The 17,092-nt window shown below is 37.4% G+C and overlaps 1 protein-coding gene across 2 annotated transcripts in view; it reads right to left on the bottom strand.

Annotated features, from left to right (window-relative positions):
• The window catches only part of LOC145989936 (katanin-interacting protein-like), a 58,426-nt gene extending 41,570 nt beyond the window's left edge, over positions 1-16,856 (bottom strand). Inside the window, exons 1-5 of one of the 2 annotated variants that reach the window (XM_083125467.1) lie at positions 16,551-16,856; positions 5,625-5,760; positions 4,311-4,487; positions 3,313-3,647; positions 20-276 (exon numbers count right to left, since the gene is read on the bottom strand). In XM_083125467.1, the coding sequence (XP_082981593.1) occupies positions 20-276; positions 3,313-3,647; positions 4,311-4,487; positions 5,625-5,677 (822 nt within the window). In that variant the 5' untranslated portion in view covers positions 5,678-5,760; positions 16,551-16,856. The remainder of the gene's footprint in view (positions 1-19; positions 277-3,312; positions 3,648-4,310; positions 4,488-5,624; positions 5,761-16,550) is intronic. The other variant, XM_083125466.1, reaches the window with a different exon arrangement.
• Positions 16,857-17,092: the final 236 nt, after the last annotated feature.

Genomic DNA, 17,092 nt, shown 5'->3' with positions numbered 1-17,092 from the left:
TTCAATTCTTGTAACTCACCTTAGATATTTTCACTGGTTCACCTGTACTGCTGTATATTTCTATTCCATTCAGACCAACATAGTGCTTGTCTCCCCATGTTGTATGGATGTTAATAGTTAAATCCTGGCCTTTGGGTAGTTCGGGTATTATGAAGTCTGTTTCTGTTACCCCTCTTCTAGTGTGATTTCCTGTTTCCTGTGGAGAACTCGCAGGAGATGGCGAAGCACTGCTTTGCGATTGGGTTTGCTTCTCTTCGTACAATGTTTGAAGCTCGTCTGTAATAAAATATATTTTCTAGTTAGAAGTCTGAATGAAAATTGCATTTCGTTAATGACTTTTGTGAAGAATGTAACTAGTACATTTTATTTGGCAAAATTTTTCAATGGTATCTGTGCACAAAAAATAAATGTCATAACAGACTTTTGAGTGATTGATTGGGCTAATTTTACTTCACTTTTCTGCCACTTTTGGCTAATCATGAAGACAAGGATGAGTGATGATATGGTGAAATTGATGCAGGGACAATCACAAAGAACACCCATGCTCAGGACAGGATTCGAACCCTGGCATCAAAGTACGGTGTGCTAACCACTCTGCCGCAGAGGTCGGCTAACAGACTAATAAATTGACTCAGAAAGCCTTAAATTTTTATCCTCTTTACTTTATATGAGGATAATGATGATTAGATGAAATTCATACAACCATTGGTGGTGGGAATGTGAGTTGCCTGCTACGTGCACTTGGCCACTGAATCAGCTTATATGGTCTTTTAAAAATGTAAGACACATGGAAAATGAAAAAGATAGCTCCAACACAGGTTACAAAAAAAAAAGTATCTCTATTCTTACACAAAATACTAGGGAGTACCACGCATGTTACTACAATATGTGTTTCTTTGTATTTCTGTCCTTTGCCATTTCATTAATTGATTAATTTTACTTCACTGCTGCCAATTTTGGCTAATTGCAAAGATGAGAATGAATGAAACTACAATCACAAATGAAAATGGACAGTACCTCACACGAGCCCAACAAAGGATTATACTGCCTGTGGGTCCAGGTGCCAGAGCCTCAGTTACCGGGTGTACTACGTGGAAGTGGGGTTGACTTCTGGGTGCCTTCTCTAAAGATCACCCCTTACAACGTGGTATTTGACTATTCAACAACAGTTATCTTACCGTTTATCATTTTGGTGAGGAATGAACAATGAAATAGATGAATGAAACTCAAAGATGCACCCATGCCTGGTCAGGATTCAAAGACATTACCCTTACGAAACTCAAAGTAGATTGCCTGTGTGCAAAATTTGACAACCCCAGCTACCAATATATTATACTGTATTTTCACAGCAAAAGAGGCACTGTAAGGCAGCTTTCAGACAGAAATGACAAGCAACTTTTGACACTGATAACACTCCCTGGCAACTTCATGTACAAGAGGTCCTTGCAACCGACAGACGAGGTGGAGCCTTGGCCACCGAGAATAATCCTACAAGGCAACAATTTATTCTTTATATAGACATCCCCAAACACATCATGTGTCCAGGGATTGCAATGTGATTTAGTAGATCACACACTACCCTGAAGACGGAGACGAAATCAGCCTCCGAAACGTAGGTAATTTTAAAAATAACACAGTGGTTAAAAGTCCAAAACTAAGAATGAATAAATCACCACTGATCAGCTACAAAGAAGAAAGGAACCTGCAGTTTGTGAAAAAGCATTCACTGAGCAAGCACAACCAAGCTGACGTGGCATGATGCTACGGTTACCAGATGTTCTTTTTCCCAGACATGTCCTACATTTTAGCCTTATGCCTGGGGCTCGGGAGGAGTTTGAAAAATATCATAAATGTTCTATATTTTGAGCATCACATAACTTGAATATAAAAAAGACATGCTATTTGAGTATGGTTTTAAGTCCATTTTGTGCATGGGACGGCTAATCGGGACTAGACCTAAAGTTGAAATGGCATCCAAACCAATATGTACCTACACCGGTGATCGAAAATACATGTTTCATTTGAACAAAAAGAGAAATCACAGGGAAACATCATGCAAGTTACAAGTCTTGGGACAACACTCCCCGAACTCAATATTGAAATTTATTTTGATTCAGACATTGCAAAATGAGTGTTGTGCTAGAACAAAGACTGAAGCAGACCTCCACGGCAGACTGGTTAGCTTGATTGAATTAGGTTGTTTTACATCGCCTTTCTGTCACTTTTGGCTAATCGCGAGGATCAGAATGAGTGATGATATGAAATTTATGAAGGGACACTTACAAAGAACATCCATGCCAAGGCTGGGATTCTAACCCTACCTACGGAGGTCAAAGTGGTTTGCACAGCATGCTACGACCCAGTACAATTTTAAAGAGTTTGACTTGTTAGAGTTTCATAAGTTATTTTGACTATATATATATATATAAGGGGGCTCCTCTGAGAATTACAACTGAAAACAAATGTAGTAAGAGGTATATTGTTTAGTTAAATGAAAGGCTGGAAATATTTTATTTGAGGAATAATTGATTGAATTGAAAATTTTGGGTGCATCAACACTTCGGCTATTTTCCACCCATCAGGTTATACGGGTACAATAATAATAAATATCACGCACAAAGTATACTGGAATAGTAAGCCCCATGCTGGGTGTGAGAATATAAATATCAAGTATAGCACTCAAAAAGGAAGAACAACACCAACAAAACTAAAATAAGATAATCCAATAATACTATTTAATAAACTAATTTCCCCAATAAATTAATAGGAGGAGGAGCTGCTATCCCAGACCCTTACCACAACTATAATAAACAAGTGTCTGAGGACTAAAACAATATTGCCTGGGTTAAAAGCTGAGGCTGTAAAGGGGCACTCTGCACATATGAGGATAAAACACAGGACAACACATACACAACCCTACAGAGTATTATATGGGCCATAGGTCCAGATGCCAGAGCCTGGTTAGTCTGCAAAATCCAGTCCAGGGTGTACTACGTGGAAGTGAGGTTGACATTTGGGTGTACTATGTGGAAGGGTCGCCCATTACACCCCGATTAAGGAATAAGAAATCATTAATATTTTTTGTAAAACTGAACGTGTGTAAACTTTACATGATTTGCTAACATGTTCTGTTAATAGTTATTATTTACTGTGAATGTGTCCTATATTTTGGGACAGCATGTCCTACTTTTCCCTTATGGTGATCTGCTAACCCTACATGATGCACACTATTAAGAAAATGGCCCACTCAGTCTGACATATTCAGCTTGCTGCACCACTTTCGTCTGAAAGTTCCCTCAAAGAATGGCCTACCTGCACCATCTAACTTTAATGACAACCGCCCTTTGTGCTTCTTGTTGAAAAAGCTAAGCGAGCTCCAAGATTCTTCAAGAGAGAGATCCATCTCCTTCCTTCTCATGGATCTCGTCGAGGGTTGATCACAGGCTGGTCTGTTTACCAACGCTGGATCCGCATTTGTTTCTGCAGCTGCCTGAATTTCACTGCCGGGCTTCTCTAGCTGAGAAGGAGCACTTTTGGTGGGACTGTTCCTTGGTGTGGATTCAGCTGTGTGCGATTCTGATGTTGGTATAGCTCGCCTGCCATGTCTGGCTGAACCTTCACGTTTTGGTCGAGATACATTGTTGCTGCTGAAAATTAAGAAAATTACAATTTAGAAACAAATTAATCAAGAGAGCTCAGCTCAGTGATGTACCACATCCTTTAGATGATTAATTTTATACAAGCAAGGTATAAATAAGTGAATAGAAAAAGTCTTGATATGTTGTTGAAAGTAGGTACATCATACATGTATTGCCAAAAGATTAACAGTTGTACATTTATCCTTGTATTTATTTGCTCTTTATTAATTGAAGTATAATTTGGTGACTAAATGTCAACATTCAGTTTCAAACACTGGATCTCCATGGACATAAGGTTGAAAATTGTGATTTGAACCCAGGACCACTAGTATCGTAGCACAGTATGCTAAACACTCTGTCACAGAGGTCGGTGGTTATAAATTGCAAGAACTAAGCAAGAGTGCATCGTACTGTTACACTTTGCACTGTCAAATCATCCACAAGAACTTGTGTGTTGGTATGCTGTCTGGACTAGGGATGGCAAAATAATATCTGGGTTCCACAAATTTTAAATTCCAGATTCGGCCACAGCCAGTCTAATAAATCAAAAACTTATGGTCAATATACACTGGTACAAGATCTAAACTCTCAAGAAAAATCATACCTTTTGTTCTGCATAAATTATGGGACAAAGTTATTAACTTGGTATCAAGAGAGAAAAGAACTAATTACCTGATGGATAATGCTTGATCAAATTGGTCTTCAACAACACTGGTGTTACTATAGGAAGAAATCTCACTGCTTGAAGTTCCAGACTGTGAATCTGGAGCAAAAACAAATGAAGCAGAACTTTCTGGACGAGGACTGCTCGTTAACTTCCAGGATCCTGGCCGATGCTTTTTAACACTACTGCATTAAAAACAAATAATAATAATAATCAAGTTTCCAGCTCTACATACAAATTTGTAACTAGGACACTATATTAATGTAGGGATTTTTTTTTCAACTTTTGTCTATTTACAGTGGTGAGGATAAAATGGCAATTATATGAAATTGAACAATAAGGATCCAAAAATTGACTGCACATGAAAAATTCATCTCAATCATCAGTTTTAAAATGCATATTCCTTGCTGGATATTTTTCCTTTTCATTACTTTTCTGCCACTTTTGGCAAATAACGACAATGTAGATGAGCATGGACGTCCGCAAGATTTTTTCCAGGTAGGGGCAAAGAAGGCAACCTTTTCCCAAGAGAAAGGGGGGGGGAAGGAGGTATATTTCTCCTTATAATAGTAATGCCCCTCAAATAACACTGTTTCAATCTGAAATTATCATATTCCTTCAACACCCTTATAATAATTAACATAAATTACTGTAAATGAAATGAAATTACATGCGAAATATTTTTAATTGGACATTCATTTTTCAGGGAGGGGTGTGGCCCCCCAATTCCTGATGTCCATGCAGATGAGTGATGATAAATTGGATATACACTTGCAGAGAACACTCAAAATATCTGCATTACAATATTCCTAGCCTTTGGAATTTATTATTTAATTTTAAATTAACATTCTGCTAAGAAGTCTTTTCCATCCTTGAAGAATCTCGGCAGACCAGAGATTTGCAAATCAAAAATTAGATATGTTGTAACTATGCCAAGATGAATATTTACTGCCAATATTAATGAATAAAACAACAGAAAAACACATACCTCTAGAGGTATTATGGGAAAAGACATTGACATTTCAATATTGTTGTGGACGAGTAACTTAAAACCTGTGGAAAACCAAGATCTCAACTGAAGTACCACCCACGGGTATAGTTTTATTCTTATGACATGCTTGTGCACAGACAGACTAATTAGTACTGGACCTACAGTTTAAATTAATTAAGCATGTGCCCGCCGGACCGAAATTTTGCCTGGGTCTTAAGAACATATTTTTATTATTATTATTGCAATGACATTCGCACTAAATGAACCAAGATATAATATGCTGGGTAGGGAAAATCTGCTTGCATGTTCGAAAAATAAACCATTCACTTACTCTGACATATCCTCAAGCCATTTGGGAACCTTCCCATGTGAAGGTGACTCCATTTCATCACTGTTGAATTTTTGTGCCACCAGAGGGCCTGGTCAGCACACGTGTTCTATTCTACTCGAACAGCATCTCTTGTTATCTGAAAAGATAAATAGATTTTCAGTACACAAATTTAAATGGCATCACATAATATAACACCAAATAGTAATTTTCTTTCAGTTTATCAAATTATTTGTTACAAAGATAATAGGAGCACATATGGTATGAACAGTTCTACAGACAACTGAAGAAGTGACAAACACAGAGTAACATCCATGTTTTGGTCGTGGCACAAAACCTTTGGTGGTAAGACTGTGCTTCTAGTATTAAATATCTAGTTGCTACAATTTTTTGATTATGAAACTCCCTGACATTTCCAGGTTTTCCAGTCCAAAAATGAAATTTTTCCAGACATGTTTATCATCATGATTCTTGCTTTCGAACCTTGTGTTTTCAAATAAATATATAATGCGTTAATTATTATGAATATTCATTTTCACAATTTCTTTTTTAGCAAAGTTCATTCTACACACACAAGAACACGTGTAAATTAGAAGAGTAAAATGTAAAATTACAATCGGCATCAAATGTATTGGGAGCTACAATCACGTAAATCTAGCCTTCAGGCTAAGGTAACAGAGGTACATTATTTCACCATAACAGATCTCCACAATATAAAAACAACAGAAAAAGTTCATAAACCATAAACAATTTTTCATTTTCTGGCGGATTTATAGTGTCGTAGAAACTGCTACGTCTTTGCTTACATTTATAAGTAGACAGCATCTGGAGAAATGTTTGTTGCATATAAGAATTCTGTAGGAAATACCACAACAAAACTTAAGATCTATAAAATAATAGACGATAACCTCATCTTCACCAACCTTTCCGATAATTATGATCATATTGTCAATGTACTTTAGTTATCGATCAGATATCTGGAAGTTTTACTTTGATGTTCTTTCTAATATCTAGTTTTATAAAAGTGAAAATTTATTATAGAAATCGAAGGAACCATAATTTTGCACAAGACTGAGAATCATAAGAATGAAAGAAACAAGTTTCTAAACTGAATCTTTTTTGGGAATGGAATCAAGACCTGAATCCAGAAGTGCAAGTGAACTGCTTGTTCATTTTGCAATTTTTTCTCTTGCAAACTCCAAAAGGTACGTAAATTCCAGCCGATCTGCAAAATTCCCTGACATTTCCCTGTTTTCCAGACACATAGCAACCCTGAAATACATTCAGCAATTTGGGTGGTTTACTACAAAATGACTTCTTGTTTCAATATGAATAATCCACATGTTAATATCAGCTTGCATGTTTTACAATTTGTAGTATTCTATGCATATTTATAAAATACATTATGCCATGTTATAACCAGATTAGACTAGTCAATTGTAAATTTCGCAACTTGAAGGGCCTACGTTGTGAAAACTAATTGACACTGCTGCAGAACAGCTCCTATGGCACATAGCATGTATATTTTTTGTTGCTTTTCTGTCCCTTTTGACCAATTGCAATGATGAGTAGATGAAATTGATGAAAGGACACACATGCCCTGGCCAGGATTTAAACCCGGCAACTTCTGTGACAAGATCATGCTCAACCACCAAGTTGACTGACACATATATCCATGAATAAGTGTCAGATGATGATAAAGAACAGACCCATAGAGATGATGAACATTGTCCAACATATCATGTCCTGAATGTAGGGTGACCAATTTTCGAGCATGATTTAAGGAAGATATTCAATTCGGCATTGAATTTATGGGAGATTTATTCGCAACAAATTTTGCTCATTTTTAGCAGCGAGGCATCACTCCAGCAAATGTTTATGCAATGGTTAATATTACACAAAAGAATGAATTTACATTTTATACGAGGGTTAAGTCATAAGTCATGGCAACTATTATTTTTCTCGAAAACAGGGGACAACACGAAAAATCTAAGATATATATTTAAAAGTGTATGGAATGTACTTTCGAAAGAAGCCACCAAATTATGTATGTAAACAAAGGTGGGGTAGTAAACACGCACCCAAGTTCAGTCGGTGAGTGATAGCATTCGAAAATTCAACTGCCAAAATAAAACACTGTTGTCCAATGTCATGTGTTCTGCCTCTTCCCTACGAGAGTCTCCTGCATCCAAACTTCATCTAGTGGCTTCTGTCGAAAGTACATTCCATACACTTTCAAACGTATATCTTAGATTTTTCATGTTGTCCCCTGTTCACGAGAAAAAAAAATAGTTGCCATGACTTATCACTTAACCAACGTATAATACACAGATTACAATAGAGAATAAAAATTTACAAATTTGCATATTTCTTGGTCCTAACCCAGATGTATTTGTTCACTGCCACTGCAGAAATAAACATCAATCAATTACTGCAAGATATGATGTCACTTCCGCCCACCAAAATTTAAACATGCAAGATCTTGTAGTTGACTTGTTTGTATGGCTCGCCGAACTGGAATGAGTTGAAATTTTGCAATCTTGGTTGTTAATGAAAAATATGGGATAAATAGAATGTCAATACGGGAACTGGGGGCTTGGGGGATCCAAAAAAAATTAGATCTAATACAGGAGAGTTGGCCACCATACCTGAATGACTAGTGGCGATTGCCTTTTTAAAGTTCATTACTCCCACTTTTCTTCACTGCATCCTTTCCATTCCACAACATACATGCTGTGCTATAAACAATTGTTCATTCAATGCTAATGAAAAAGTAAATATCTACACTAGTCTTTAAAAGCAATCAAAAAGAGAGAACAAATGAAGATTAATGAATTGAAGTGACTGAAATTGATAAGAGGACACTCAGACTTACGGCTTGGCTGGACCTTTGATCGACGCCAGGGCAGCTTCTTTCGAATTTTCATCTCATGAAAAATCATTATGTTCCAAATCTGAAAAATTAAATTTGTTTAGAATTCCTTCAAGAACAGTTACATGAATCTTTGTGTGGTTTGCTTTCACTGTTGTCTAGATATTATCAATAGTTTCATGGCTGCGTAAGTCTATTAAACTATTGATAATATCTAGAAAACAGTGAAACAAAAACTACACGAAAATTCACATCAATGCTCTAGAAGGAATTCTAAACAAATGTCATTTTTCAGATTTGGAACATCATAATGATTTTTCACAAGGAGATGAAAATTTAAAAAAAGCTGCCCTGGTGTCGGCTAAAGGTCCAGCCAAGCCTTAAGGCCCAAGCCTGAAATCTTCAATGGCAAAATCCTATTTTCTGTTATTTGCTTTAAACTTTAAGTCTTCATTGTAGTACAGCACCTTGAACACGTAGTGTGGAAAACAACCGAAGAAACTAGTTCCCAAGATGGATAACAACATAGATGGCAGTGCGATCAGTATTGCTGCTAATTTTCTTATGAAAGTAATGCGGCTTAGTTAGTTTTTGGAATATATTGTGTAGATTTGCTCGTCTTGAAAGGCAAATTGGTGGAAACAGTTATATTTGTGGAGTGATTTGCAGCCACGAAATGACATTAATTTGGAAAGAAAAGTAAAATAATATTAAAAAATAAATAGCATGCGTAACACAAGAAGAAACATCGCAATGTGATTCCGGACGTGAGGTGTTGGATTGAGTACTACAGTTCTCTTTTCTATGTTATTAGAATATAAATAGTATCCTGAGAGATATTTCATACCGAGGCGACAAACCACAAGTGTCCCTTGGAAGTGAGCAGTCGGTAATCAATGCAGCCTTTTGAACAGTAGGGACACAAGCTCTGACTGCACAGTTTCCTCAAGGAGATTTTAGAATAAAGCGACACGCGATACGGGGATTTCATACCAAAGTGACATGGGTCCTTCTGTGCAAGGCAACTTTCATACCGAAGCGACACGTGACACATGTAGCTTGGAAACGTGCCAGTCAAGAGCAACATTTCACATCGTAGTGGCATGATGGGCAGCACAAGCCAGCGTTCGATTGGTAAAATCCTCAAGCGATAAGTGCTGCATGCCGCTTTGGTGCGCAATCTCCCTAAAGCAAGACACCCAATTGTACCGTGCATGCGCGAACAACAAACCATGGCAACATGTTGCAAACTATTGAGGAAATGGCCCAGTTTGAGCGATATGTGTGGCTTATCCCGTCGCCTAGATCTGTTGTAACGTGTGGTTTATCGTGTAGCCTAGATCTGTTGTTCGCACAATTCGCAACACAGCTATACTGCTGCAGATAGAAATATCAACAATGTAGTCAACAGAATGAGAATAAATTACAATTACAATAGACTGAAGGCACCATGTCCCTTGTCATTTAGTTAGGAACTCCCCTGTGTCACGTCGCCTTGGTCTGAGCACCCTTCCTTTAAGGAGCTTTCCGACCGAAGTAACAAGTAGCACGTGAATACAACATATGAGCGTGTCGTTTGCTGTTTGGACCCTCGTCCAGAATGAATGCTATTTTACAGTCTGGAAGTGTCTGTGTCACTAGACACATCAGTGTGAACATCCCGTGTCGCTTATCCAATTGGTCTGAAAGTTTCCGTACACTCATGTCGATGGCACTAAGGAAATTTTGTGGGTTTCCCCTTGTCGTTTCATGCAATCATCATTATCATTATCGCCGCAATTAGTTTAAAGCGGAAGAAAAGAGACAGTAAATATCAAAAATACAAATGCTTCAATGTGTACATCTTTAAAAGAAATAATGATGATGATAACAATAATAATGAACCTAATTCATACATAAAAATTTATTACCAAGAACATTCCACGTGTATATTTTGTCCCGTATTATTAATGAAATTAACGATAACAGGTCGACTGTCTAGAATGTTTGTTAATATCTTCGCGACCACTGTACCAAATATCATAGCAATTATCACATTCATAGAAATGCTTCTTGTAAAAGAATCAGACGTTGCAGCGAAAACTCCATTTACTTCAGAATACTATGCACCAAGACCGACACCAGCACCTCTGAGCAGTATCATATTCGAGTGGAACCTGCCAGAGAGCCCAGAACAGCACTATGTATTCAAGGCACTATAATTGTAGAAGATGTTATTCAATACTGATGGCATTGATATGGTATGTTGGTATTTTTATTTTCAGTTATTAATTTTTTTGTCTTTAGACTAGTCATGTGAGGATGTATGATGATGAAAGGACATTCGCAAGGAAACAATCCTTGCCCAGGCCAGAATTTGTATCTGAAACCTTTAGAGCAGAGATAGCTTCTGCTACATTAAGTTTTAATATTAACTATTACGACATATGTATGTAGGATTGTTATAAAATCTGTCTGGAAAAATCTTCATAAAAATCTTAGAGGGGTTGTTGTTAATATAGAGAGTACACTCCATGCCTTCTCTTTGTTTTTCTCATCACAAGCCACATTCTCATAGAAAGTGAATTACCATCATCAGATGATCAGTTGCACTTTGATGTCCTCCATCTGCCAGTGGCCAAGCTGCAGCATAACTATACTTCAAAATTTAGGTTTTCTTGATTCAATCACGGTATAAGTCACCAAAACTAACCAGAGTTAGTTCAATTTTGCAAAAATTGGTTAAATCACTGCCTACAGATATGAAGACAACAGAATAAAATAGCAATCTTCACTTCCCTTACAAACTACAAGTTCAAAGACTGTTACGCCACCTTCTCATTTCGGAAAAATCCAAGAAAAAGTTTTTTTGTTTTTTTTCTGAGTGGACTATTGTACGGGAAGTCAAATTTTCAAGTAGAAACACTTGAAAGTAGATGTAAAGACAACTATAAACAGGTAAAGGCTCAAGTTCTGATTGTTTAATTCCGAATTCATCAAGATATACAGGCAATATTTACACAGTTTGACTCAACTCTTAGTTGCATCTTTTTTTCAGAGTTTTGGATGTTGAGAATTTAGGTGCATTTTGGATTCAATGACATCTGCAATTCGAGTATATATGTACACTCCTGCTTACATATAGTGAAACACTTTATAGGGTTGGGCAGTTGAAGAATGTGCCACTTTATCTGAACAACAGGAGTGAACAAATATACCACGACAATAGTGTAATGTAGAATTGAGTATTTGTCACTTTCAATAATCAAGTTTTTTTCCCTTGATGTTTTACCGAAATACCGGTATTATTAAAAATCATCCTTAATGATTTTTTTATGATAGTATTGTTAACAGTCATTGTAACAATGATGTGGGAAAAATGTAAATGTAATACTAAATGCTACTGTTCTAATAAAGTACCAGTATAAACAGTATGTACATCTGCACACCTTAAATTGTAAGTAATATATTTTTCTGAAACATTGAAGCAATATTTTTGTGCTCCTTACAATCAATGGCATCTTGAATTCAAAGAAATACTGTATGTCTGTAACACATACTTCGGAGTCTTAGCCTGTAGGATTCTTTCATCATGAGCAGCCATTCTTTTACTACCGTCTTGAATATGGACTGCTGCTGCCATCTACTTCACATGTGTGAGGTACAAAAGGGTATTACATCGTGAAATGCTTTTTTTGTTAGGTTTGGCAGGACAGGTTTAGGGTTCTTTGAATAAAACATATCTAAATACTATTTGTAAGGTTAGGTAGGTCAGGTTTAGGGCTTTTAGCATTAAAATAGGAACAACTTGAGATGACCGGACCCCTCTCCGATTTTCTTCATATTTGGCATACTCACTAATTGAGGCCTCCTAATTACGAATCTGAAGTAAAATTTGTCTGAAACGTCTAGAAATTGCAAAATAAGCGAAAATAAGGCGTTAGTTTTTGTAATGGAAACAGTCGATTTTCGTGAATTTTTTTGTTTCACAAGCAAATATATATATTCCTGATACTACCACGACACCAAATTTTAACTATATTTGCCTAACCTAACCTAACCACGTGCCAATGGCTCGTGGCGCTAGTGTCAATGGTTCGCAATTATTTGCAATTTCTAGATCCTGATACTACCACGACATGAAATTTTAACTATGTTTGCCTAACCTAACCGAAACTAACCTACCTACGTGCCAATGGTTCGTGGGGCTAGTGCCAATGGTTCGTGAGGCTAGCACCAATGGTTTGTTTCCGACAAATTTTAACTTCAGATTCGTGATTAGGAGGCCTCAATTAGTGATGTCAAATATGAAGAAAATCGGAGAGGGGTCCGGTCATCTCAAGTCATACCTTAAAATAACATCCATAAATGCTTACAACACCTAACCACAGGCGCGGAGCGTCCATGTAAGCCGTGTAAGCCGGGCTTACACTTTATTAGTTCTAGTGAAATGTATGTAATTATATGGCAAAATTCGTAAAAACTTCAAAGTTCATCTCGGCCCGATACCAGTCTTCGAGATCCTGTTTGTTAGATTGCAACACTTCAGCACCAGATGGCACATGAGAACTCCCGCCTTTTGCTTGGGGAAGTTGTAAGCCGTCTGAATGTTGCCTTACAAATTTCTGACCGCGAAGGAGCAGTGCCTACCGTCGTCCACCGTATCTGGAAGGAGAAGAGCAAGGAATATAGGGAGAAGAGCGCGTCGAAACCCTAGGTGTGTAAACCTACGGCCACAGGCTTACAACAGCGTTGCAAACCGCATGTTTAAAAAAAAAGTGTTGTTCATGGAGGTCAGCAGTATTTCTTTCCACCAGGGAGGATTAAGCAAAGTATTTTTTTCAGGGGTTAGGGTAAACTAGGTATATTTCCCTTCTCAAAATATACTAATTCAATTTGAAGTTAACATTTTTCTGCAACACCCTTACAATAATTAACAATTTGATGTGACTGAAATGAAATTATATGTGTGAAAATGGTTGACATTAATTTTTTCAGGAAGTGTCTCCTCCCATTGCCCTTTTTTTCAACATCCATGGTGTCGTTTAAACTCCGAAATTATGCTACATACTACTAAATTGTTCTGGGATTTTCATATTATAAATATTGCCCGACCCTGTGGCCGAGTGGTTAGCACATCGCGCTGCGACGCCAAGGGTCCCGGGTTCGAATCCCGGTCGGGCTTGGTTGTTTGTGAATGTCCATTCATCAATTTCATCATTTCATCACTCATCCCCATCTTCGCAAATTAGCCAAGAGGCACAAAACGCGAAGTAAAATAAACTAAAATCAATCAATCAATCAATATTATAAATATTAATTTATAACAAAAACAAATATAAATTCGAATGGTTCAACCAACGGCATGGGTTCCATGTTATGTGAAAAGTTTGAGAAAATTCAACCACAACGAAAAGCGGCCCTGTTGTTTTATTTATATCTCCAACTTACAAACGACTTATTAAACTTGTGCGAGATTTAGCACCATTATGCTTGGGTTGGCTTCACTGAATACGCGTCAGCGAGACACAGGTCCTGCAAGAGGAGGGGCTTCAGCGTTGTCGGGTATGAATGGTTGACTGCAAAGGAAATTTGAGCCGGTGGTGCTTCAAGGAGGTTTTTTTTCTCAGGAACAGGGAATTCTGAAGCAAAAAACTAACAGGAAGGCGAAAAAGGAGAAACCTAGAAATGAGCGGGATACGGGAAAACTAGATACACATTGATGTGCTAAATTCTTGTTGTTTCTGTTTTTCGCTTGTAGGAGAGCATAAACATTAGACATATTAAGACTCTGTTTTCCGTTTATGTATGAACTCAGCTGGCAATAATTCAGCTAAAAAGTGAAATAAATGTTAATGAAAACTGAAGATTGAACCAATTTTACAAATTTCATGTCAAATGTGAACCAGATATTATTAATTACATAGTCCGTGATTCAAACACTCTTCGAACAACGTACGAAAAGCCTGTTTATGGTCTTTTAGGTGCTAGATTTGCTTTTACACTATCCTAAGAAAGCACTTACATGTCCTTTGATAGAAATTTCTGGATATATCCCTACAATTTGTGAGCATTTCTTTTATATTGTATTTTTTTTTTACTAAATATAGGGAATTTTAAGGCAAGAGAGGGAATTTATTTATATCCGAAAGGGATATTCCCCTCACAGTCCGAAAGATCACTGCTTTGAGCAGTGACCGATTTTGGATCTGGTTTCTTTTTGTTTTCCCCTTCTTGCTGTGTGTTTGTTAAAGTCTCGAGGTATTGCTTTTGCGAATTCCATCTATTGAAAAGCGGACTGTCGTCCCTGTGCTGTGGTATGATACAGTAGTGTAGTGCATTATGGAATAAAATGAGTGTCATTGTGCGGTGGGGTGGAGAACTTGTTGAACACGCCGTTGTCCAGCAAGGATTTTGCTGCCAAGAAGAAACTTGTGGATATAGGTAGGCCCACCCCTTCCTTCTCTAGCAGACATAGTAACAGAAACGAAAAATAAAGTGCGCCGATTTTGCGATTCATGATACGGAGCTGATACTTGGTTATGCGGTTGTAAAAAGTATTCAGCACTTTTCTGATTCCTTCTGTTTTCGTTTGTTTATTATTATTCATTTTATCTAACTTTGCATATTTTGTATCGATACGTTACTTATTGTGATAGGAGTAACACTGACTTAATTATCAGATATCCAGAATTTTTAATTTGGTGAAAAATTCCAGGGAAGTGTTCTGAAAAAATTGGGGGGGGGGGGGGTCGATGTGTGTGGATAAATCACTAACCATGTCAGCCCAAAAATAAGCACAACGGGAAATAGCCTTCGTCATGCTAGGCTTACACTGTTGGAAAGGTCACGCTCCGCCACTGCCTAACCATGTAATAAATGGTCTCGAGCACGAAACCAAGAATTCCTATTCACATAAGGCTTATGATAAGCTACATTTCAAATCATAATTTCTCCAGTAACTAATACTTAGTACGGGTTTTAACTGTGCTAATTAGTTTCTCCAAGCTTTGAACTTACTCCCACAATATCCCAGTATTATAAAGCACTTCCAAATACCCCAAAAAAACTTGCGAAAAATCATGAAATATTCAGAACTCGTACTGAGGCAAAAATCATGGTAACAGTTCCGTATATCAGAAACACATGAAAATCGGATATTTTGTGAGCATGGTTCGTACTTACCGAATGTGTATTGCGGAACATAGTTCAAGGTGCCATTATGCTTTTTACACGAAAACAAACGCAATTTTTCAGTCTGAGTGCTTTTTTTTATTCCTTTGTTCGCTTCCGGAACACACAATATGGCGGGCACATCTTGACTCACGTTGTGGGTATGCAGTGTTTCAACCATCTTCACCGAAAAATACCTACTATCGTGTTCGTCACCGGTCGAAATTATACATTATGCACGGGTGGCTGACGATAGCCCAGGTAGCTGACGGATAGCCCCACGAACCATTCACAGATAGCCCCACGGACCATTCACGGATAGCTCCACGAACCATTATGCACGCTAGCTGATGGACAGCCCCACGAACTATTCACAGATAGCCCCATGAAACATTTCCATAAGGTTAGGTTGGGTTAGGCAAGCGTAGTAAAAAAAAAAAGAAGTTTGAAACACTGGCAGTGTGTTACGTCATTGAACGTGCGGAGCATGCAGTTCACGTAGCGAAAGCAATGGCAATTGTGCGTCCGTGAGTTATTTCTCTTAAAAAATACATGATTTCCCGGTCAAATAGATTCTACGATCAAAGAAAATACCTCGACGAACGTTGGAAAGCTTGCAGAAAATCATTTCCATAAGTAGTTTCTTCTGTAAAAATGAAGAAATGTGTTTCCGATATACGGAACTGTTACCAAAATCACAAACTTTTAAAATAATCTATGTTTGGAACATTATACTATTAATTTTCATTTGCTACCATCTCAATGTTATTTAGTGTAAATTTCAAACAGATTGAAATGCTAAAAAAAACAACCATCAATGTTCGCACCTTTAGTAAACCTTAACCTATCAACTGCAATTGTCAACCGAACATTTTAAAGTGTGCATATGTCCTTTAATGTATTACCTTGTGTTGCAATGTGTTACCTTGCATTGGTGATTTAAGTATGATCCAACTTCGCACGGGAACACAAGTGCAGACGAAAATTCATCACTTCCATTAACTGTCACTGTTGAGTTTGTTCTACGTTCGTTCCCTATGTTCTGAACAATAATTACATGTCATGTAAATTTAACACTTTGTATTCATTTGTGGAAAATCACTACTTAATACAGAAAGGAGCTACTACAAAAAATGCACATAAAAAGATCTCAGAAATCTTCACAACATGCTAAATGAATACAGCGATCGAAGAAGCGTCAGAAGGCGATAGTCACTTGTTTCTAGATGTCGCAAGTAGTTCAGAAGACGATCGATGGTGACAGCAGACGACAGCACTGACAGAACCGGCTCGAAGCTCAAAATAAAGAATTGTAGATTTGCTCAATCAGACGCAGTTGAGTAAGATTGTTTACATTTACAGCCACAATTACTAATATAAATTTGTTGGTATTATTTTACGTGTAAAACCGTGCTGAAAGTGGAAATTGTAAGATTGGGGGAAGTAG

Source organism: Lepisma saccharinum, chromosome 7 (assembly GCF_977018435.1).
Source record: "Lepisma saccharinum chromosome 7, izLepSacc3.1, whole genome shotgun sequence".
NCBI lineage: Eukaryota > Metazoa > Arthropoda > Insecta > Zygentoma > Lepismatidae > Lepisma > Lepisma saccharinum.
Note: the sequence above shows the minus strand (reverse complement) of the source record. Positions and strands in the feature narration are given on the sequence as shown.